The sequence below is a fragment of the Hoplias malabaricus genome, chromosome 2, assembly GCF_029633855.1.
Source record: "Hoplias malabaricus isolate fHopMal1 chromosome 2, fHopMal1.hap1, whole genome shotgun sequence".
Taxonomy (NCBI): Eukaryota; Metazoa; Chordata; class Actinopteri; order Characiformes; family Erythrinidae; genus Hoplias; species Hoplias malabaricus.
This window is the reverse complement of record NC_089801.1, coordinates 56,584,162-56,607,023: the sequence shown is the minus strand read 5'-3', so window position 1 is coordinate 56,607,023 and position 22,862 is coordinate 56,584,162. Positions and strand designations below refer to the sequence as shown.

General features: G+C 38.8%; 1 protein-coding gene across 1 annotated transcript; it reads right to left on the bottom strand.

Moving 5' to 3' along the window:
* Positions 1–2,312: 2,312 nt before the first annotated feature.
* Positions 2,313–20,982, bottom strand: LOC136686532 (cartilage matrix protein-like). The gene is made up of 15 exons (XM_066660382.1): positions 20,830–20,982; positions 20,255–20,332; positions 18,699–18,788; positions 14,374–14,430; positions 13,890–14,014; positions 13,435–13,577; positions 12,371–12,521; positions 11,711–11,840; positions 9,031–9,093; positions 7,241–7,288; positions 6,907–7,031; positions 6,347–6,489; positions 4,687–4,837; positions 3,393–3,522; positions 2,313–2,471 (listed from the first exon to the last, which is right to left on the bottom strand). The coding sequence occupies exons 1-15, from the start codon at positions 20,891–20,893 to the stop codon at positions 2,452–2,454; spliced, it is 1,518 nt and encodes a 505-aa protein (XP_066516479.1). The 5' UTR covers positions 20,894–20,982; the 3' UTR covers positions 2,313–2,451.
* Positions 20,983–22,862: the final 1,880 nt, after the last annotated feature.

The window sequence follows — 22,862 nt, the reverse complement described above, 5'->3', positions numbered from 1 at the left end:
ATCCTTCCCATCAGATGAACATTTAATAATACACTTCTTTTTGTAACCTGTTAGCCTCAAACTATTGTTCAGAATTTCCGAAATTACACAGCCAAATTTGAATGATTATTACTTTCTAAATAATTGGAATAAATCAAAATAGTTGGGTTTTCTTTAAAGTAGGAAAAGATGTGGTTTTCGACCCTAAGAAAGTTTGCATGCTTCCAATTGACTCCTAAAGGCCAAAAAATGTAGACTCTCACTTTTTAACACTATAAATGATTTTAGAGACATCAGCTGGGGTCCACATGTGGATTTATATGTAGAAATTCACATGAATTTTGAATTACTACAAATATAAATTTAATGGTTTATGTTTGGGATACGAAAAGCCATACTGGGCAACATTAGATTCTAACAAGTGGTAATGGACTCACTAAGAGTGTAACTTTTGTCCTTTTAGAAAAAATGGTGTAATAAATATCTAAAGTGTAAAAAATAGTGTTTAATAGTTAAACAACTCCATTACCTTGAATAAGGCGTTAAATGAATGGTTAGGGCCATCTTGTGGCCCTCATTAAATGGTATTGCATGATAAAATATATATAATAAAAAAAATATATATATATATATATATATATATATATATAAGGATTACACATGGTTTGCTTGAGGCAGATTCCTCGTTATTTGTCATTATATTTACACAAATTACATAAATTACACCACTCCAATGGAAAGAAGACAGTTCCAGCTTTCATATGACTAAACATGCAAATATCTTATAAAATAAAAAGGTTATGAAGCAGAGAATGTGAAAATTACAAGTCTGAAACCACCAGTGTTTCATCAGCGCCAAACTGTAATCAAAACTGGGTCTCCCATTTTGGGTCATGTATTTCCCCCAGCAGAAACCTCCCAAGACAGCTTGGGTGGCTGTAGAATGTGGTAGACCAAGAGGTGGCGCTGTCCCTGTGGTCTGTGTCAATCCCAGTGCTTCACACAGCACTGAATAAAAGTTGGCTGTAGTTAATATTTAATATCTGTTCACATTACAGTCTGAACCCCTTTCTCTAATTGGTGCTGGTCTCCTCTCCTTGGGTCACTGTCTGCGAGGGGTGTAGTGTGTCCTCTCTGTGTCTGTGTGGGTTTCCTCCTGTGCTCCAGTACAGTATAGCATTAATACTTGGCAAAGTAATATAAATGTTTACTGGTTTCAGCAGACAACACATTATTTACCTGTAGTTTATTAAACATCATAAGCCTTACACACTCACAGTCTGCCTCTGCTCTTCTGGTGCAGGTTATAATTAAAGTAGAAAGTAAGAGGAAGTAACCAGTTTTTTTGTTGTCATTGTTAATCAGAGAGTGAAGAGGGAAAACAATGAGTTTGAGCTTGAACAAGTGATAGAAAAACACATCTCCATCCTGCTTTCAGTTTACAATATCATCACTGTTTACAATAGGATTAACTGCAGTATCTCTGACACATCCAGGCCACTAGGTGTCAGTGTAACAGCTGTTACATTTTGCGAAGAAGAATCACTAGAGAAAATGAATGATTGCACCTTTAAAGACTGCTTTTATCTGCTTTAACCTTGAGGTGGAAGAATTTTGTACCTACATTTGAACTCCTGCCTGCTTTGACCCTGAACTTTACACTTGTTTATATTTGTGGCACTTGGCGGACGATTTAATCCACAGTAATTAACAGTTTAAATTACATTAAATTGGATAAAATTATAAAAGTGTGCCGCAGCATTTCTGCTCAAGTCACGGTGTGGCCAAGAACCACCTAGTACTACAGGAAAAGGAATCTGACTGACACTCAAAAGGACCAGTCACACGTCTGCTACTTTGGGCTCCCATGTAGCAGGAGGCACGTTGGACCAATACCAGAGCCAGTACAAAACCAAACACTGAAGTGAGCATCTGCAGAGGTACAGAGAACCAATCAGAATGCAGTTGGCAGAATCCTGACATTGAGACCAGATTAGTGCACTGAAGGGATCAGACTCTTCATCAACTTGTGGGCAGAGCTTCTGTGGCTAAGAGCAACTAGCCACTAAGAAAACTCTGCATTTGCATCCCACCTCCTTGCCTCATGACCTGTCATTACTGTCTCTAGTGTGCAAATGAAATTCTCTCTGATACTATAAGGTTGTCCTTCATGTTTGTTTACCCCTTACTGTTATTTTCTCATTTCACTGTTGCTGCTGTAGCCCTTGTGTCTATTTGATAAGCTCTAAAATACAGCACATAATAATAATAATAAAAATAATAATAATAATAATAATAATAATAATAATAATAATAATTGTTATTTCTGTAATACAAGGTTTTGACACGTGATGATTTTCTGATGCTTTATTTATTCATTGTTGTCTGTGTCATTGAGGAATGGGGAAGTGCTTTATTAAAAAGAAAGGAGCTCATCCCGGAAAAAAAAAGGATTCAATATGGCAACTCCACCTAACAAACACCTGGAAAACCTGGAGACAAAAACAAAATATAATTACCAGAAGTGAACATTTACTATTACTATTAGACTTCAGTATTGAAACATTATTCTGTTCCATCAGCCCAACACACTTGGAGGAGAACACTAACCCTCCACTCTGTTATGTTAGCTAACAGAGGCTTACATTTACTAACCTCTGTGCTGAGTGATGGAGGGAGAGGGAGGGCCATCCCACCCACATATACTCTTTTGGACTCATTTCATTTTTCATTTTTAAAATGTTCAGGATACCAAGGTTTGCTGAATTTTCTCTTCAGTTATTACTCATCTCCAGTTCCCGGCCTTGGGAGAATGTAGGTGGACTTGTTCCTCAGAGACACATGAGGCCAAATCACCACTTCTTTACGAACTACTGTTCATGTAGTAGCACTGAACAGTTGAACACTTTGAAGGAGAACACACACTTCCCCCCTGGGCTTGGGATGGTTTAGGTGGACATGCTGTTCCTCAGAGACAAATGAGGCCAAACCACCACTTCTTTACAAACTACTGTTCATGTAGTGGCACTGAACAGCTGAACACTCCGAAGGAGAACACACATTGCCCAGATCTGTCATATCTGGCACTAACAGAAAGATGGGGGTGAAGGAGGGCCATCCTACCCACTCTATTGGGCCTCTGACTCTCCTGGCCTCTGACTCACTGGGGTTTGTACCACCGACATTTGGATGATATGGTCAATGCTTAGACAACTTTCCCCAACACTCTTATACAAAGAGATTTAAAATTCTGGGAGCTACAGTGTATAGTTGTCTTTAAGATCTGATATTAAATTTCAAAATTCAAAATTTCAAATCTCAAAAATAATAAGGTCATAAATACAGTCATGTGACCAGTAACAAATAAATACAGAGGTCCAAATGAAGAAGGGAAGCACTGTGTTCATACGTACTGCTGCTAATCGCATTTTGTAGTTTGTCCAGAAGGCTGTCCAGTTCATTGTAAAGCCTAATGTAGAATGCATTCTCTTCCTTTGGCTTTGAGGCTAATTCTTGAATCTTGTTGATATCTACATTTCCGATCTGTGGCCAGAGGAATAAACAGATTTATACATCAGTAGAAGATGGTACTAAATTTATGCTTTTACTTAGACATACATATTCAGTAAAATTATCATAGGGGTCATATTGTCACATGTTATATTCACATGTTAATTCTGTTATTTCTTCTACTATTTCTGAGAACATTTCTGAGAGGATTTGATTGTACTCAACCATGTAAACATTAGAACATCAGATGAGCAAAGCACCATCCAATGCCTTTGGATGATGATCCAATATTAGCATCTGACCTCTGTTTTTTATGAGGCCCAAAGCCATCAAACCTTAATACTTTAACTGCTTGACCTGATAACATTTCTGTGGGGATTTAATGGTACTCAGTTGCATAAACTTTAGATCTGCAAAGTTACAAAGCACCTCTAAATAATGATCCAGCCTCAGAATCTGACCTAACCCCTAACACCATCAAATCTTCACATTAATGTTCCAGTATCCAATGTCTACTCAGAGAAATGTTGAATGTTAACACAGCAAAGAGGAACACTGTCAGGGGGACGCGAAGGGCAGACTAACGGAGACGGACGCACACGCTACAACACAGATATTTTATTAATGAAATAACAAAACAAACACAAACGAACTTCAGGGTAAACACGAACCGAGGAACAGATGATAAACAACATGATTAGATATGGGAATGAAACAACACGAGGAACTGTAAACAAAACGACTAGGAATTTGGAAAAACACGAAACAACACGACTAGGAACATAGCAAGCAAAACAACACAATACAATACAAAACAAATGACCGCTGAAAAGAAGTGACACAACGGAACTTAAATACATAAAAAAACAAGACACACCTGACACAGATAATGAGGGTAAAGGACAAGGAGGCGGAACAAAGGCGGAGACATGGACAATAACAGACAGACAGAGCCATGTGCCAAGCGAGCACATGGTGGGGGAAAACAAACAAGATTGGGCCAGGATGTGAAAAACACACTCCTGATTGATGCATTAAGGGTGAAGACTAGCCCGTCTGATCTGAGATAAGGGACTTTAATCTTGTGGCTGATCAGTGTTCATCAAATAAAAAGGTATATTTACTAATGTATTTCTGCAGTTTTGTTGCCCTGCAGCGTCTGTAATGCTGAGAGTAAAATAATGTGAGTGAGCTCACCCCGATAGTGATTCTGAGGATCCCCTGGTCATCACACTGTTTTAGAACATCACTGGTACTATAATCTGAAGGAACTCCGTCTGTGAAGATGATCAGCACTTTCTTGGCAGCAGGATCTGCCCCAGACATCGTATTGTTGAAGAGCACATCTCTGGAAAATCACAAGTTCTGGCTTATTAAATTTAGTAAAATACTCTTTTTTTTTTTTCAAAACATCAGCTGTTCTTCTGAAGACTGCTCAGGTAGTGTCTCTGTCACAGCTCCAGGGTCCTGGAGGTTGTGGGTTCAAGTCCCTCTCCGGGTGACTGTCTGTGAGGAGTGTGGTGTGTTCTCCCCGTGTCCACGTGGGTTTCCTCTGGGTGCTCCGGTTTCCTCCCACACTCCAAAAACACACGTTGGTAAGTGGATTGGAGACTCAAAAGTGTTCATACGTGTGAGTTTGGTTTATCAAGGGTTGAGGGAATTTGAGACTGTAATTAATCACTTTCAGTTCTTAGAACAATTATGAATTAACAAAAAGATTTGTAGTATTTAGTATTTGGCTGTGTTTGAGTCATCAGTAACTACTGTTCATTCAAAAACACAGTTTATGGAGCTGTAGATGTCACTCCCAGAGGATGGAGTCAGTTGGAGGTTTATTAAACCCCAAAATATATTTATATATTTTTAATATCAATCAATGTGATATTATTTATGATATGATTTATGATATTATTTTTTAATAGTGTCCTATTCCATTGTGAAAGTTTATACTTGTGCGTTGGCGTCTGCATCTGGCGTCTGAATTACACCACCAAACGACTAGGGCTGAATTTCAAACAACTTCTTCAACCCTATGTAGTACACAACGTAGTGGTGTTAGTTTTACGAATCTTTAAAGTGCACTATTAAGGGAGTGTAGTGTAGAGGAGGTAATATTTCTGGATTCTTGACTTGAGCAATCACAGTCGTCGTGGTCTGTGTAGACGTGATAAGTTACATTTCTGAGGGGTGAACATCAGGCCATGCTGCCTACAGCACATGTTTAACATAGAACGTAAATTGGGCTCAGTGTGTTCAAACTGTGTTCAGTGTCAGACTCATTAATGACGTTCTATTAAAAGACTGTGGAACCAACAGTGGCACTCAAGTTTTTCACCTACAGTGCGTTAAACATGAGTCTCGTTAAAGAAATGATAATAGGACGTTACAGCCGTAATACATCATGGTAATTTTACTTTTAATACTTAAGTACATTTGTAGGTAAATACTTTTGTACTTTTACAACAAGGACTTTTACTTTTACTGGAGATATATTTTACCCTGAAATAAAATTTGGAGTATAAACATTTCAATAAACATTGGAGTATCTGTACTTTTACTCAGTACATGGTCTGTGTACTGTGTCCACCACTGTTTGCTACACATATGCTGCTGTAACACAGTAAACTTCCCTACTGCAGGACTGTTAAAGTAACATCTTACCTTATTGTGCATGAACATGGTTCAAGTTTAAAGTTTAGAAACATGAACCTTTCCACACTACAGGGACTTGAGGAAATAAAGAGTATGAGCCCAGGACCCCAAGGTAATTAGCACCTATAAGTAATTATAAATCCCTTTAACCCTAAATGTTAGTTTTCAGTGTGAGAAAAGTAAGAGGAAGGAGAGGAACACTCACAGGACGTATGTAATAGCCTTGTAAGTGTTTGTCAGATCTTGCATATGCTCCTCTTTACCCAGCTTCTCTTTAGCTGTGCTCTCCATGTAGTCTTTAAAACTGAAAACAGTGCGGACGTTTCCAGAGAACTGGACAGCAGCAAACTAAACACAGACACAGAGGAGAAAGTCAGACATTTAAAACATGTTCTATAATATTAAATATTTAGCTTGTTGTTCACACTTCTGTGAACATTTTAATTCACCATTACTCTTTATTTCCTGAATGAATGAGACGCTGTGGTCAACATTAATATACAATTAAATGTTAACTTTATTTGTATTAACTTAACTTTATTAAATTGTAACTGTATTAAATTAACTTTATTTATATTGTACCCTGGAAGGGGGACCAGTCCTTCACAGGGCAACACACACACTCACACCTCTGACACTTTTGAGTCAGCACAAACATTCACAAAGGTGTTATAAAGTTTCTGAAGTAAATAAAAAGTGGATGCCTAATGAAATGAGCTTGTCTGGATAAGAGTGTGGTGAAGGTGATGGTTAAAGACTGTTTACCTGTGTGGAGGAGTATTTATTCTTCATCACAACATTCCAAATAAACATTTTATTAAGTTCAAAATCTGAAGTCTTCATACTGCTAGAGCCATCGAAGAGGAAAACCACATCCACTGCCTCACACTCTGCGGAGAGATGACAGAGACGTATTAAATTATACCATGTTCCTCACATGAGATCAATAATCAATAGGCTTTGTGTTCCCTGAATGAACCAGTCTCTCACACAATGATTTAGTAGAGAATCTCTGACATCCAGGCCACTAGGTGTCAGGGGGGTTGAGTTTGACTGTATAAATTGTGTATCAAGAATATAAAAAAGAATGAATCATTACCCGTTTTATTGAGTTTCGGTACCAGATCATCCAGCTGTTTCTTTAGAGCTGTACAAAATAAAATAAAACCAACCAAATTTACACAGAGAACTGGACTTGTCTATTACCATAAATAAATGTGTAATTAATTATGAATTAAATATTTAAAATAATAAATGCTATTAATTATTTCATAATGATATTATTTTAAATAATTATATATTTCTTGAATAAATTATTCCTTACATTATAGGATACTACATTTTAAACAAAACATAACACAAGTAATTTAATTACACAATTATAATTTCTTGCTTTAACCAGATTGGAACACTAGGGGATAAAATCCTAAAATTACAAACAAAAAACTGTTAAATCAGAATTGTATCTTCTCAGGTACGTATTAACGTAGATTCCACCCATGCTTCACCATGGGTTAGGACTTCAGGAGCTGAAATGAAAACTTTAATGTTTTATTAATTCAAGACGTCATTAGGAAATGATAAAGGCAGAAATCAGTAATGTTTAGATAAACATGAGACCAAATATGAGAAAAACACCATTACTGAACCTACAGGAGTTTCTAAATAGGAGCCTGTGCTTCAGTTAGAGTACAGCAGGGTATAAAGAGTTCAGTCACAAAATAGAAAATAGTCAAAGCTCTGTGTCAGATCTTTACTGAAGGAGTCACTGTAAAACTACACTACGGACTATATCAGAGGTCAGGAACAGGCGACCCACGGTCCGGATCCACATTATGTCCGATCCGGACCTGGACCTGTAAGTGATAAACTTGTAAGAGCTGTGTAATTTTGAACAGAATGTGTGTATGAAGTGGTGTGACTCTTCTAGTCATTACGGTTCAGGTTTAACGCTCCAGGAAACCCACAGACTAATCACATCTGTTTCTGCATATCACACATGAGGCTCCTCAGCCAATCAGATCTGTGCATTATGATAAGCGCTGTGACTCCAATGAGTGACACACACAGGGCAGGGTCCCGACACCGCTGTCCTGGGGCCAGTAAAAACAACCCAACCCAAGTGTCTTTTGGGACACTTTCAGGTGGTGGTGTGGTGTGAATTAAATCCAGAAACTTTAAAAATAAAGGATTGATTACCAGCTGAAATTTTCAAAACTCTGAACATGGATCCTGTTTACGCATAAAGAACCCACCCTTCAGCAATAAGATCCAATCAGGTTGCTGTTAACAGATAAAATCCTGCCCTCTAGCAATAAGAGCCAATCAGATTGCTTGTTATGGAAAAGCAGCAAAGTCAACTGCAACTATAAAAGTCATTAGAGATTTTATTTAAAATATGCATTTTTTTTTTTTCCAAATCTTTGTGTTTTTTTTTTGTTTTTGTTTTGTAAATTTTACTTGAAATGAAAAAAAGGACATTTCAGTTGTTAACGACATAAAATGATGCTATAACTATGAGGCTACTTTAATGTACAGGACGTGGCACTGATGACATGCAAGTTATACAACTTGGCTTGAAAACATTTTCTCTACCTGGACCTTAATGAATTTTAATAATTACCCCTGGACTATAGGGGTATAATAATAAAAATATTCATTTAGTCTCATAGAGATAATATACACTGAACTGACTGAACTAGGAACATCAACTTTGTTACTACACTCACTGACCACATAGGAGCACTTTGTATTTCTACAATTGCTGACTGTAGTCCAATAAAATATAATAATAATAATAACAGCAAATAATGCTGTTATTTACATTTATTTTTCACAGTACAGTGAGTCATGCATGTGTGTAGAGAACAATAAATGGAGAAAACTGACCTGCAATTTGCTCAGTGGATGAAAGAATGGCATGGCTCAGTTCCTTCCTCGCTGCATGTCTCTCTGGACAACACAAAAATAGTTTAGAGTGATTTCCACAAAACCTTGAATTATTGACCTGAAAGATAGAGTAGGTGATCCTGTACAGACCACAAATATATTCATCCAAAAAAACAAATGCCAGAATATATTATCCCCAAGTACATTGGACAATATTACAGACAGACTCTGGAGCACAGAGAATATTAGAGAAAGACTCTGGAGCACAGAGAATATTACAGAGAGACTCCGGAGCACAGAGAATATTACAGAGAGACTCTGCAGCACAAAGAATATTACAGAGAGACTCTGGAGCACAGAGAATATTACGGAAAGACTCCGGAGGACAGAGAATATTACAGAGAGACTTTGCAGCACAAAGAATATTACAGAAAGACTCCAGAGCACAGAAAATATTACAGAAAGGCTCCGGAGCACAGAGAATATTACAGAGAGACTCTGGAGCACAGAGAATATTACAGAGAGACTCTGGAGCACAGAGAATATTACAGAGAGACTCTGGAGCACAGAGAATATTACAGAGAGACTCTGGAGCACAGAGAATATTGCAGAGAGACTCTGGAGCACAGAGAATATTACAGAGAGACTCTGGAGCACAGAGAATATTACAGAGAGACTCTGGAGCACAGAGAATATTACAGAGAGACTCTGGAGCACAGAGAATATTACAGTGAGACTCTGGAGCACAGAGAATATTACAGGAAGACTCCGGAGCACAGAGAATATTACAAAGAGACTCTGGAGCACAGAGAATATTACAGAGACTCTGGAGCACAGAGAATATTCACAGAGAGACTCTGGAGCACAGAGAATATTACAGAGAGACTCTGGAGCACAGAGAATATTACAGAAGGACTCTGGAGCACAGAGAATATTCACAGAGAGACTCTGGAGCACAGAGAATATTACAGAGAGACTCTGGAGCACAGAGAATATTACAGAGAGACTCTGGAGCACAGAGAATATTACAGTGAGACTCTGGAGCACAGAGAATATTACAGGAAGACTCCGGAGCACAGAGAATATTACAGAGAGACTCTGGAGCACAGAGAATATTACAGAGAGACTCTGGAGCACAGAGAATATTCACAGAGAGACTCTGGAGCACAGAGAATATTACAGAGAGACTCTGGAGCACAGAGAATATTACAGGAAGACTCCGGAGCACAGAGAATATTACAGAGAGACTCTGGAGCACAGAGAATATTACAGAATGAGAGATGTTGGTGGTTACCAGAAAACTAAAAAAGCTGTAGTTATGTTAGTATGACAGGGTTAATGCAGACTTGTGATAATATGAAAACCTGCTCTAACACCAGTAGAAAAAGAGTAACCTGAGAGTGAGTGATTAAACAAAATCCTGTGTGAAAAGGTAGGATCTAGATTTAACGATTGAGGGTGTGACTGTGAAGGACTGGCACCCCCTCCAGGGTGCATTCCCGCATTGCGCCCAATGATTCCAGGTAGGCTCGACCCTTAACTGGATAAGCGGATACAGATAATGAATGAATGAATGAATGAGTGTGTCTGAGCCTCGAACAGTAACCGGAGGCTACTCCAGAGTTGAGGAGCTTTGTGAGAAAAGGCCCTTCCTCCGGCAGTGTTTTTCTTAATGTGAGGAACTAAGAGTAGACGAGTGTCCTGTGAACGAAGTAAGATACTGTGGGCCTAAACCATTTAGAGATTTATAAGCTAAGAGGAGTATTTATAGTCAGTGTGAAATGTTATGGGTATCCAGTGTAGGGAGGAAAAACCTTGTCTTAGTTGGAAAGCTCCAGTTGTTCTTTTATATAGTGTAAGTGTTCAATTCTCCTTTCCCTCTCTACTCTCAGCTTATGTTTTGAAAAAACAGTTTTTTACCCCATTTCTTTTGCTTTCTTATTTCACTGTTGTTGCTGTAATGTCCTATGGTCTACTCAAGCTGCTCTAGAATAAAACATTATTATTATTATTATTATTCATTCATTCATTCATTCATTATCTGTAACCGCTTATCCAGCTCAGGGTCACGGTGATTATTATTATTATTATTATTATTATTATTATTATTATTATTATTATTAATAAGAAAAATTATGTTTTGTTAACTTTCATTTATTTCTATTTCTGAAATCAGACAACTCTGCCTAGCAAACACATGGAAAACCTCGAGAAGAATAAAAAAGGTATTAGATGTGAAACTTTATTGTTAGGGGACAGTATTCACAGCATTTACATTTCATTCTCAAACCCCTTGCCCACAGCCTCGAGGGGCTGAGCCGAACACATAATACTTCAAAGACCTGAGACCGACTCCACCACTTCTTTATGAACGGCACTCTGCCTAGATCTCACATCAGCTGACAGACGCCCACACTAGCTAGTACTTTGAGCAGAGAGATGGAGAGGGAGGTTAATCCTACCCACCCAGAACAATTGTACAAGCCTACTGTTCTCCCTAGGACACCCAGCCTTTGATGTAGAGGCATCACTGGGGTTCAAACCTCCAACCGCCTGATGATCGGGTCAGTGTTTAGACTGCTGCTCCAATAGAAAGCCCCAACACTGATATACACAGATTTAAAATAAAGGTCATGTTGGAGATCCAAATCCAGATGTGAAGGACTGTGTTCATACGTACCGCAGCAGATCTTATTTTGTAGTTTATTCAGAAGGCCATCCAGTTTATCATGACCCATGATGTAGAAGACATTCTCTTCTTTTGGCTCTGAGGCTAATTTTCCAAGCTTCGCTTCATCTCTATTTCCAACCTATGGACAGATTTATACCCCTCTGTCAGTAGAGGTGGGTATTAAGTACTTCTTTTACTCAGACACATGTATTCAATAAAATACTGATAGGTTTCATATTTCCCTGACTACAAATGTTAATAGTTTTACTTCTGTGAGTATTTGATGGTAATCAACCACATAAAATTTTGTGAGGCCACTTGAATGGGGTGCTCTGGAACAGCTGAACATGAGTCTAAGGTCATTCTGCCCAAGAGCAACAGTGGACTAGAGATGTTTAAAGCCCCTCATCACTGAGCTGTGACCTTTGGAGAATGATCCAGCATCAACAACTGACCTCAGGTTTATGAGGCCCAATCCCATCAAAATATTCCATGAGGAAGCGAAGGTGATCTGTGTGACCTAAGATCAGGGATTTTAATCTTTTGGTTTGTGTTTATCAGAGAAAAACAGAGTTATTAACATTTTTCTGGTGTTGACCAGCAAGGGCGGTGCCACAGCATCTGTAAATATATATATGCTGAGAGTAAATATAATGTGTGTGAGCTCACCCCGATAATGACTCGCAAGATCCCCTGGTCATCACATTGTTTAATTACATCATTAATATCATAATCTGAAGGAACTCCATCTGTGATGATGACCAGCACTTTCTTTGCCTTAGGATCCGCCCAAGACGTCACGTTATTGAAGAGATTAGCTCTGGAAAATCAAAGTGGTGGTTTGTAAAATGTATTAAAGTACCATATTACAAACTTAACATATTCACTTATCACTGCATCCTCTTTGTATAGTCCATGGTAGTGTATTACTGTAGATAACATCACTGACACTAGGAGATGTGTGCAATAATTCCAGAGAGCGTGCTATATCATGAGTCATGGTTTATCCACAGTTTACAGAAGGGTTAGATCAGAGTGAGATATGATACACATCTAGAATATTGCAGAGTTTTGGTTTTCCCATGATTATTTTGGAGTGTGCCTCTGAAGCGATCCTGCTGAGGTTGTGAAGGAGAGCAGCGGAGAAATGTAAAAGACTCAGATAAGGGGTCCACTGCACCAGAACTATGTGGTCTCTTGAGCTTTTTTAAATGGACACGGGCATGGATGCACCACAGTTACTGTTGAAGAACCTGTTTTTTGTTTAAACTGGGAATTAATCTTTTATTTTCTGGAGTCTGTGTATGTTTGTGGAAAAGTGCCAAAGGGTTCAAAATTAGGTGTCTGTACGGGACCCAAATCTGTTCCATACTGGTTGGAAAGTCTCTGCACATAACATCTCAACATTAAACAGAATTAATTCATTGAAACAGATTTTTATAAAGCTAGCATTAAACATTCCAACATGAAAACAATTTTATTCAACAGCATTTTATCTTTTATTAATTATGGATCTTAAAATGGGTCATAAATTACAGAATCCCCCATAGTAGTAAATACAAATACAATTTCATATGTGTATTAGCATTCATAGATTGGTATTCTAAGTTACTAATGTGAAAAATTGTAGAGGACCCCAGGGTAATTTCAGCTATAAGTAATTATAAATCCCTTTAACCCTAAATGTTAGTTTTCGGTGTGAGGAAAATAAGAGAAAGGAGAGTAACACACACAGGACGTATCTAATAGCCATGTAAGTGTTTGTCAGTGCTTGCATATGCTCCTCTTTACTCAGCTTCTCTTTAGCTGTGCTCTCCATGTAGTCTTTAAAAGTGAAAACAGTGCGGATGTCTCTGGAGAACTGAACAGCAGCAAACTAAATACAGACACAGATACAGACATTTGAAACATATTCAAACATACTGAATATTTACATTTTTGTTCATATTATAATAACAATAATAATAATATATTTTATCTGTAAAGCATTTTAAATTTAAAACAATCTCACACACAGTGCTACAAGATAATATTGATATATAATGATATATATATATCTGACTGCACTAAGACTTTTAGAAGATTTTTTGCATTTTCAGCACAAAGATGTTATAAAGTCTCTGAAGTAAAGAAAAAGTGGATCCCTAATGACATGAGCTTGTCTATAAATAAGATAAAGACTGTTTACCTGTGTGGATGAGTATTTATTCCTCGTAACAACATTCCAAATGAACTTTTTACTAATTTCAAAATCTGAAGTCCTCATACTGGCAGAGCCATCGAAGAGGAAAACCACATCCACTGCATCACACTCTGCAGAGAGACGACAGAGTCAAATTAAATTATACCATGTTCCTCACTATATGAGATCAATAATCAATATGCTTTGTGTTCCCTGAATGAACCAGTTATTTCTCCATAGAGTAGGTCTGCCACAGAGAGGTTTAGTAAGTAGCCCTGATACATCCAGGCCCCTAGGGGTCAGTTTTGTGAATAGCTTTTCCTGTGGGTAGCATGAAAATAGAAATATTGAATGTATAAATTTGTATATCAAGAATATAAATGCACTGCTTACTGATATAATAACTGCTGTAATCCTCTGTTTGAATGAACTCCTGCAGTCTCTGTTTAAATTGCACAGTGATAAACACACACTTGAATAGTGTACACACCTGTTTGAAGACTTTCATTGAGTTTCTGTACCAGATCATCCAGCTGTTTCTGTAGAGCTGTAGAAATAAAGAGATGAGATTAAAGATATCATATGTAAATTTTAAGATAAAAATAATTCCCTGCTTTAAACTGAGGGGAACACTAGGGATTTAACTATTAAAATTAAAAACAGAAAACTGTCAAATTAGGTCTTTATAGGTGTTACACTGGTGTCTCAGAGCCAAATTTAAACAGTAATCCTGTGACACTCTTCCCTTCATTCTCATCATTTTTCCCACCTCAACACACCTCCCACCTTAACTTGTTGCTGAGAACAAAAGCTGAAAACAACACACTGACTAACTAACTAACGTTATCCTGCCAGTCACTCAAGAAAACAGACATGGAAAAATTAAAATTTGAGTGCTTTTCAGTCATTCAAAGCACTTCCAGAGGTTCACAAACACCAACACAAAGGATACAAACCAACATGGGACATACACTTCCAGGATTGGGGCCTTGTTGTGGCAGTTTAATGACTTCCAGCAGAGCTATGTTGTTGGGAGCAGTTAGCTCCCAGTAGGGTCTCCCATGGCGAACAGGTCTGTAGTGAAGATCCAGACAAACACAATCCAAAAAGCACTTTGAGGAACTCCTAAACCCGAGAGACAGAAGTTTCTGGGGTATTAGATTCCACTTCCTTGGCTGAAGTCACTGAGGTGGTGAAAAACTTTCCAGTGGCAAAGCCCCTGGAATGGATGAGATTCGCCCAGAGGTACTGAAGGCATTCAATACTGTGGGGCTGTCTTGGATGACACGCCTCTACAATATTGCATGGACCTCAGGAACAGTGCCTTTCGATTGGCAAACAGGGGTAGTGGTTCCTATTTTTTAAATAAAAAAAATGGCATCACACTTCTCAGCCTCCCTGGGAAAGTCTATGCCAAGGTGCTGGAAAGAAGAATCCATCCGATAGTCGAACCTAGGATTTTGGAGGAACAATACCAATTTAGTCCTGACAGTGGAACTATGGACCAACTCTTTACTTTTTCACAGATGATTGAGGGGGCGTGGGAATTTGCTACTCCACTCTACACATGCTTTGTGGTTTTGGAGAAGGCATATGTGTAGTGGACTATGGACCGAATAACGAGATAAAGGATGAAAAATCAAAATGAAGAAATAAAGAAATGAAAAGTTTTGAATTAAATCTTTCTCACTCTGACCAGGACCTTCGTCTGGTCCCGAAGCCAACATTCCACAAACCACAGGGATGCAAAGATCCTGCAGCCCCCCACACACACACAGAACCTTACGCACACGCACATAAGGTCTACATCAAAGGATTGACCAGAACCTGGCTACGACACCCTTCCTCCCTTCAGAAACATAAAGATAACAAATCCACTTTATGATGCTCTTAGACCAAAAGGACATCAAACAAGAGTGGGGAGTCATAAGTCGTATATGACAGTGGCTCCTAAGTGTCTCAGTCCTTATCTCGAGCCCACTAAACAGACAGCCCAGATGGTCAAACTGATTGAACTCGACGTGACCTCTCGTTAACCATCCGCATGGACCAACAGCGACCCCAAATGGACACTGGCAAAACTACGCCTCGCTCGGGGTCGCCTAAACGAATAACGGAAATGAAATCAAATTCTAATTAATGTGCATAAACAATATGTATTAATGTCACTTTCTGTGTCCTCAGATGAACGTCCACCTTCTAATGAAATGATGTGTATTACTGTTGTCAACCATTAAAAGAAGTTCTGTCTCTGATTAGAAAAGTGAATTAACACCAGAATTAATACTTCTAACGTATCATTGTAAACGGGACGTAAAAACAATGTACTCAAGATGAAATCTTATGTAAATGTTTGATATTAATAATCCAGGACGCTCATTGTCGTATATTACTAACATGTATAAGGAATTTCAATACGCGAAATTTATATTCCGTTTCTGTGAATCGCTGATTCAAACTCCCCCTCCTCTCTCTCCCTCGTGAGAGTCACGCGAGCCTCGAACTCGCATCCAATCGGAAAAGGACGCCTCCCATTAGGGCGTGACCGCGCTGGCTTTGAAAAACAGTTCAGCTCGGCACACAGTAAGTGAGTTGAAAACAAAAGGAGAGTCGAGCAGAACAGAAAGAGACAAGAGAACAACACAGTTCGCAACAGGAAAAAGAGAGCATGCAGTTCATCAAGTACGCCCGTTCAACTCAGAAGATCGGAAGCTCAACCGCAGTTCAAGAAAATCAGAAGAGAAAAACTTCGAAACATCAAAGAGATCAGCAGAGAACATCTCTTCAAGCTCCAAACCTCTCCAAAGTGAGACGCTTTCTCCTTCATGCCGACGAAAGAAACAAAGAAGAACCTTAAAGACTTCACCAAAGCTCACAAGAGACGTCTTGAATTAGCTAGAGTATGAAGCCTTACTAATACGTCGAGTGATTTGAATATCTTCTTTTCTTTTAATCGTGTTTATGTTTTATCGCCCAATCTAAGTTTAATCTCACGACTGATCAAAGCAGGTGAACTTATTCGTGGCCAGAGTAAGAAAACACCGCCGAGATATAAGAAAGTCGTAGAATAAGTAAGTTTATTGAATCGATTTTCAATTCTGGATCTGCAGTAACCAGCGAAACCTTCGTCCAAAACGTCCATATGGTTGAACCCTCCTACTCAGGACACTGAGCCAGAGGATCCTGACGCCGGCGCCATTACGCTCCGAGTACGCCCGAGGCTACTCGACCAACAAAGAAAGAACTCCACGCTGACCCAACCTGGAAACTTCCGCGGGAGCGAAACCAAACAAGACGCCATCACTCCCAGGACCTCAGAGAGCCTTTGTACCCAACGAGTGGAGATAATCGACGAAAAGTAAGCTAAACTTACGCATCTCCAGAGCTGAAAATTAAATCAAGTCTCTTGATAAAATTTTGTATTAATTAAACCTCAGTTAGCAACACTTTAGTCACAAGCCAGAGTGCCTAGCGTATCGTTAAAGTCGAATCGGCTTCCCCTGCATTGATGCCGTGAGATTTCAAGATCACGCTATGTTAAGTAAATATCCTTCTCTTTGTTAATAAAACCTTCATTATTTGAAATCACAGTGTATACAGTTTGTTCATTAATTTTCCTGAAAATCCTGAAGTACTCACTTAGCTTGACTATTATTCATTCTCAAACTAATTAGTAACGTTTTAATTGTTTAAGCAAATTATAAACTTTAATTAATATCATTAAGTCAAATATCAGAGATTATAAGAGTTTGAATAAGGTCAACGCTATAAACACAAATATAAATATATATATTAAATATATATTCACAGAGGTCACGGTGTATGACCAACATACGCTACATATATCTGGGTTCCCCGAGAGATTCTGTGGGAGGTGCTCTAGGAGTATGGGGTGCCAGGGTTGCTCCGGCGAGCTGCACGTTCCTTGTACTCTCAGAGTTTGAGTTGTTGAGGGCATTGGACTCCGTCAGGGCTGTGCCTTATCTCCACTCCTGTTCCTGATATTCATGGACAGGGTGGTGAGGCGTAGTCTGGGATAGAAAGGCTTTCATCGAGGAGCTCGGAAGGTGGCATCTCTGCTTTTTGCGGATGATGTTGTTCTTCTGGCTTCTTCACACGGAGGCCTCCAGCATTCACTTAAGCAATTTGCAGTCGAGTGTGAAGCGGTCGGTATGCAGATCAGCACCTCCAAGTCTGAGGCCATGGCATGCTCCCTTCAGGTCGGGGGTGAGAACCTACCCCAATTGAAGGAGTTCAAATATCTTGGGTTCTTGTTCATGAGTGATGGGAAGAGGGATAGTGAGATTGACCAAATGTTAGGTGCAGCGTCTGAAGTAATGCGGTCACTGTACTGGACCATCGTGGTGAAGAGAGAGCTGAGCCATAAAGCAAAGGTAGACCCAGGAATAGCTGGAGGGATTATGTCTCCTGGCTGGCTTGGGAATGCCTGGGGATCCCCCAGGAGGAGCTGGTGGAAGTTGCAGGGGACAGACACGTCTGGCTTTCGTTAATTGTGCTGTTGCCACCCTGACCCTAAAATGGACTAAGCTGAAAAGATGATTATGATGATGATGATGAAATGTACTGCTCATCATATCGACATATTTAAACAAACAAACAAAAACACATTAGTTTGTGACAATTTAGTTCCATTTTTTTAATCTCACAGTGTAAACAGCATGATGTTAGTAGCATCAATAAAATTATCCTGGTATTTTAACACCAGTGTATACCATCTGCTTAATTTCTTTGACAGTATATTGTAGCCAGAGGGTAATGCAGATCTGTAAGGGAAAATAAATGGAGTATATTTACCTGCAATCTGCTCAATAGATTCAGGAATATTGTTCTTCCCCAAGGTTCTGACCTGTCTCAGCTCCTTCTTCACGGCAAAGAAATTATTCTCTGGAGAACACAAAAATAACTTAGACTCACTTCCACATAACCTTGCATCTTTGAAATTAAAGGTAGAGTGGGTGATTCTGTCAAAACCAATAGAAAAAATCTACCAAAATATCTCTTCTCTCTTATTTAATTAGCTTATTTTTTTCCACCTTTTAAAACTAAATCACAAGGATGCCACAGTATGGCAAAGGACGATTTATGTTTGTGCTCTGAATCAGTGCAGAGTCTAAGCCATATCCTGTGCAAGAGCTCAATCTCAGACAACTTCCACCACCCTATAGTGCACAATGCAGGTTATAAATAACAATTTCTGTACTCAAATAGTGCATTGTATGTTAGATAATAAAGCCATTCACATTGGGCCAAACAGTTCATGCACTGGATTTATTTATTTTTTATTTTTTATTTATTTAAGTTGGGAACTATTCAGGACAGAGCATATATTTATATGCTGTGCCAGCCTGGAAAGAAACAAATATCACTCTAGCACTTATCATGACAATAAAGACTCTGGAGCATAGAATATTGCAGAAAGACTGGCGTTCAGGAGAATATTACAGAAAGACTCTGCAGCACAGAGAATACTACAGAAAGACTCTGCAGCACAGAGAATACTACAGAAAGACTCTGCAGCACGAAGAATATTACAGTGAGACTCTGGAACGCAGAGAATATTACACAAAGACTCTAGAGCCCAGAGAATATTACAGAGAGACTCTGGAGCACAGAGAATATTACAGAAAGACTCTGGAGCACAGAGAATGTTACAGAAAGACTCTGGAGCACAGAGAATATTACAGAAAGAATCTGGAGCAAAGAGAATGTTACAGAAAGTCTCTGGAGCACAGAGAATATTACAGAGAGACTCTGGAGCGCAGAAAATATTACAGAGAGACTCTGGAGCGCAGAGAATATTACAGAGAGACTCTGGAGCGCAGAAAATATTACAGTGAGACTCTGGAGCGCAGAGAATATTACAGAAAGAGTCTGGAGCACTGAAAATATTACAGAGAGACTCTAGAGCACAGAGAATATTACAGAAAGAATCTAGAGAACAGAGAATATTACAGAAAGACTCTGCAGCACAGAGAATATTACAGAAAGATTCTGGAGCACAGGAGAATATTACAGAAAGACTGTGGAGTACAGAGAATATTACAGTAAACAAGAATGTTATCTGTAGAACAAAATGTAAAGGAATCAAAAGAATAAAAATCATACTCGGTCACATATTGTCTTTGTATAATTCTTGACCATTACTTGTTAAATGCTTAATGTTTGGCCATGTTTTCTCTGCTGGAGCATGAAATATAATTCTCATTACTGAACATGTAGAATAAATAAAAACAGTCAGCTTAATGTCAGTTAAAGTAAAATTATTTCCAGGGTCATTAAAGATTGTTTAAATAAAGTAGATATGATATTAGTCCTGCTGAATAAATTAAATATGGGTGCTAGTTTCTCACCAACATTGGTTATGTATTGATTTTTTTCCTGCAGCTCCTTGTTGCAGGTCTTCAGATGAAGTTTCTCCTCTTCACACACTACAGTACAAAATGCACAACATTAAACACATAACACCGTTGCTGAGATATTTCACATTTGTATCTTACACTTGCCTATTTCAACAACCTCTCGTCTCCATTTGTGTTATTTTTAGTTTACTGACATAATTCATATGTCAACGATTCATAATGAAAAATCAATAGAAATGCTCCAGAGTTAATTGCAGTAAGTTGTTGGTACACTGAAAATGTTTTTTCATTAAGAACTTTCATTAATTCAACTTAATTTTCAGTTGAATTACATTGTTTCTTTAACAATAATAGTTTATATATCACATAATTTCAAGTCAGTAGGGCATTATTATTATTAAATTTAAAAAATAACAATAAAGCTGATAGCTAGGCATTACATTTTGTTGTGACATTTTCAAGTAGAATCCACCTCATGTAAAGGTATATAAAACTGTAAGTTTAATCTGGGCTCTCTGCCCTAGTGTGGATAAAAAGACACAAAAATAAATGCACATTGATCTCACCATCCTGGGCGAAAGAGGGGAAGAAATAAAGACAAAAGAATAGAAAGAGCCGAGTCCATGTCATAGCTGCAGCAGTGATGCGCTTCTGAAACTTGGAGATCGCTAAAGCCCCCTGCTATTATAACACACACACACACACACACAGCATAAAGAAAGACTGCCATCCCACCACACGCCCTGACACAAAAAAACTAAACTTTGCCCATTTGGCCTCTAAAAAGTGTAGTTTATTTTTCCTGTTAGATACGAGCACTGTGAATTGTGGGTAAGAAAAGACTACCCTCCAAATCTCTCCCAAAAAAAGCTGCATGTCTGAGCTGTATGTGAAGGATCCTTAACTATGGAGGTTAATTTGGTGCAAACCTCTGTAACAGTGAGATTTGTAGTTGTAGAAAATAGTCACACATATGTATCAGAAAATTTGAAGTCACAGAGAAAATCACTTCAGGAGTTGCCTGTATTTTTTTTCCACTCCCACAAGTACAGTTTAATAGTTACACCTTCACAAACTCTTCACTGCAGGTGCACAAATCCAGTTCTACACACACAAGTACAAAAATATACGCTCACAGTTTTGCTCCATTTGCAGCGGTAAATATGGTGCATAACACATTCGCACACTTGAATAAAACTTGCACATTCGCAAACCAACATGTGAATCTGGGCAGTGCGAGTTACACACCTGTAGAAAGTCTCCTCATATATATATATATATATATATATATATATATATATATATATATATATATATATATATATATATATATCAGGTACTGTCGCAGTCACACAGCTCCAGGGACCTGGAGGTCGTGGGTTCGATTCCCGCTCAGGGTGACTGTGTGGAGTTTGGTGTGTTCTCCCTGTGTCCGTGTGGGTTTCCTCCAGTTGCTCCGGTTTCCCCCCAGAGTCAAAAAACACACGTTGGTAGGTGGATTGGCGACTCAAAAGTGACTGTGAGTGTGTGAGTGAATGTGACTGTGTATGTGTTGTCCTGTGAAGGACTGGCACCCCCTCCAGGGTGTATTCCAACCTTGCGCCCAATGATTCCAGGTAGGCTTTGGACCCGGCGTGACCCTGAATTGGATAAGGTCCCTAAAGCTGTGTGACTACGACACTACCTGCTGCACCACCATGCCGCCCATATATACTACTTCCGCGCGCTCTCATATTTGCACCAAATATATCAGATGGAGCATGGTACAGAGCTAATCTTTTATATTAGCTTTCAATAATTCAGAGAAAATTCTTGGAATAATTGAGCAAAAAAAAAATCTGCATCATTACTAGAATATACAGTTCTACAGATACAGATTAGTTCTGCACCATGCTCCATCTGATATATTTGTTGCAAATATGAGAGCGCCCGGAAGTAGTCACGTGTGAGTGAAGAAGCCAGCATTAGAGACTCGTAGCCGCAGATTCGAGCAGGTGCAGTCACTGACTTGTGTTTGTGCAAGAGAAATATCACCCCCCAAAAAATTAAAATATATATATATTTCTGAGGAGACTTTCTACAGGTGTGCAACTCGCACTGCCCAGATTCACATGTTGGTTTGCGAATGTGCAAGTTTTAATCAAGTGCGAATGTGTTATGCACCATATTTACCGCTACAAATGGAGCAAAACTGTGAGCGTATGATATTTTTGTACTTGTGTGTGTGTAGAACTGGATTTGTGCACCTGCAGTGAAGAGTTTGTGAAGGTGTAACTATTAAGCTGTACTTGTGGGAGTGGAAAAAAAACTACAGGTTTGCAACTCCTGAAGTGATTTTCACTTTGACTTCAAATTTACTGATACACATGTGTGACTATTTTCTACAACATGGGTGTGAAACCAAATCCATGGAGGGCCGTGTGGGTGCAGGTGTTCTTTTCAACCATGCAAAAGCCCCACACTACTGAAAGTCAAGATCTATTGATTATATCCAATGATTAAAAACAGGTGGAATGAGGTGTGGCTTCTGCATGGTTGGAAAGAAAACCTGCACCCACACGGCCCTCCGTGGATTTGGTTTGACACCCCTGTTCTACAA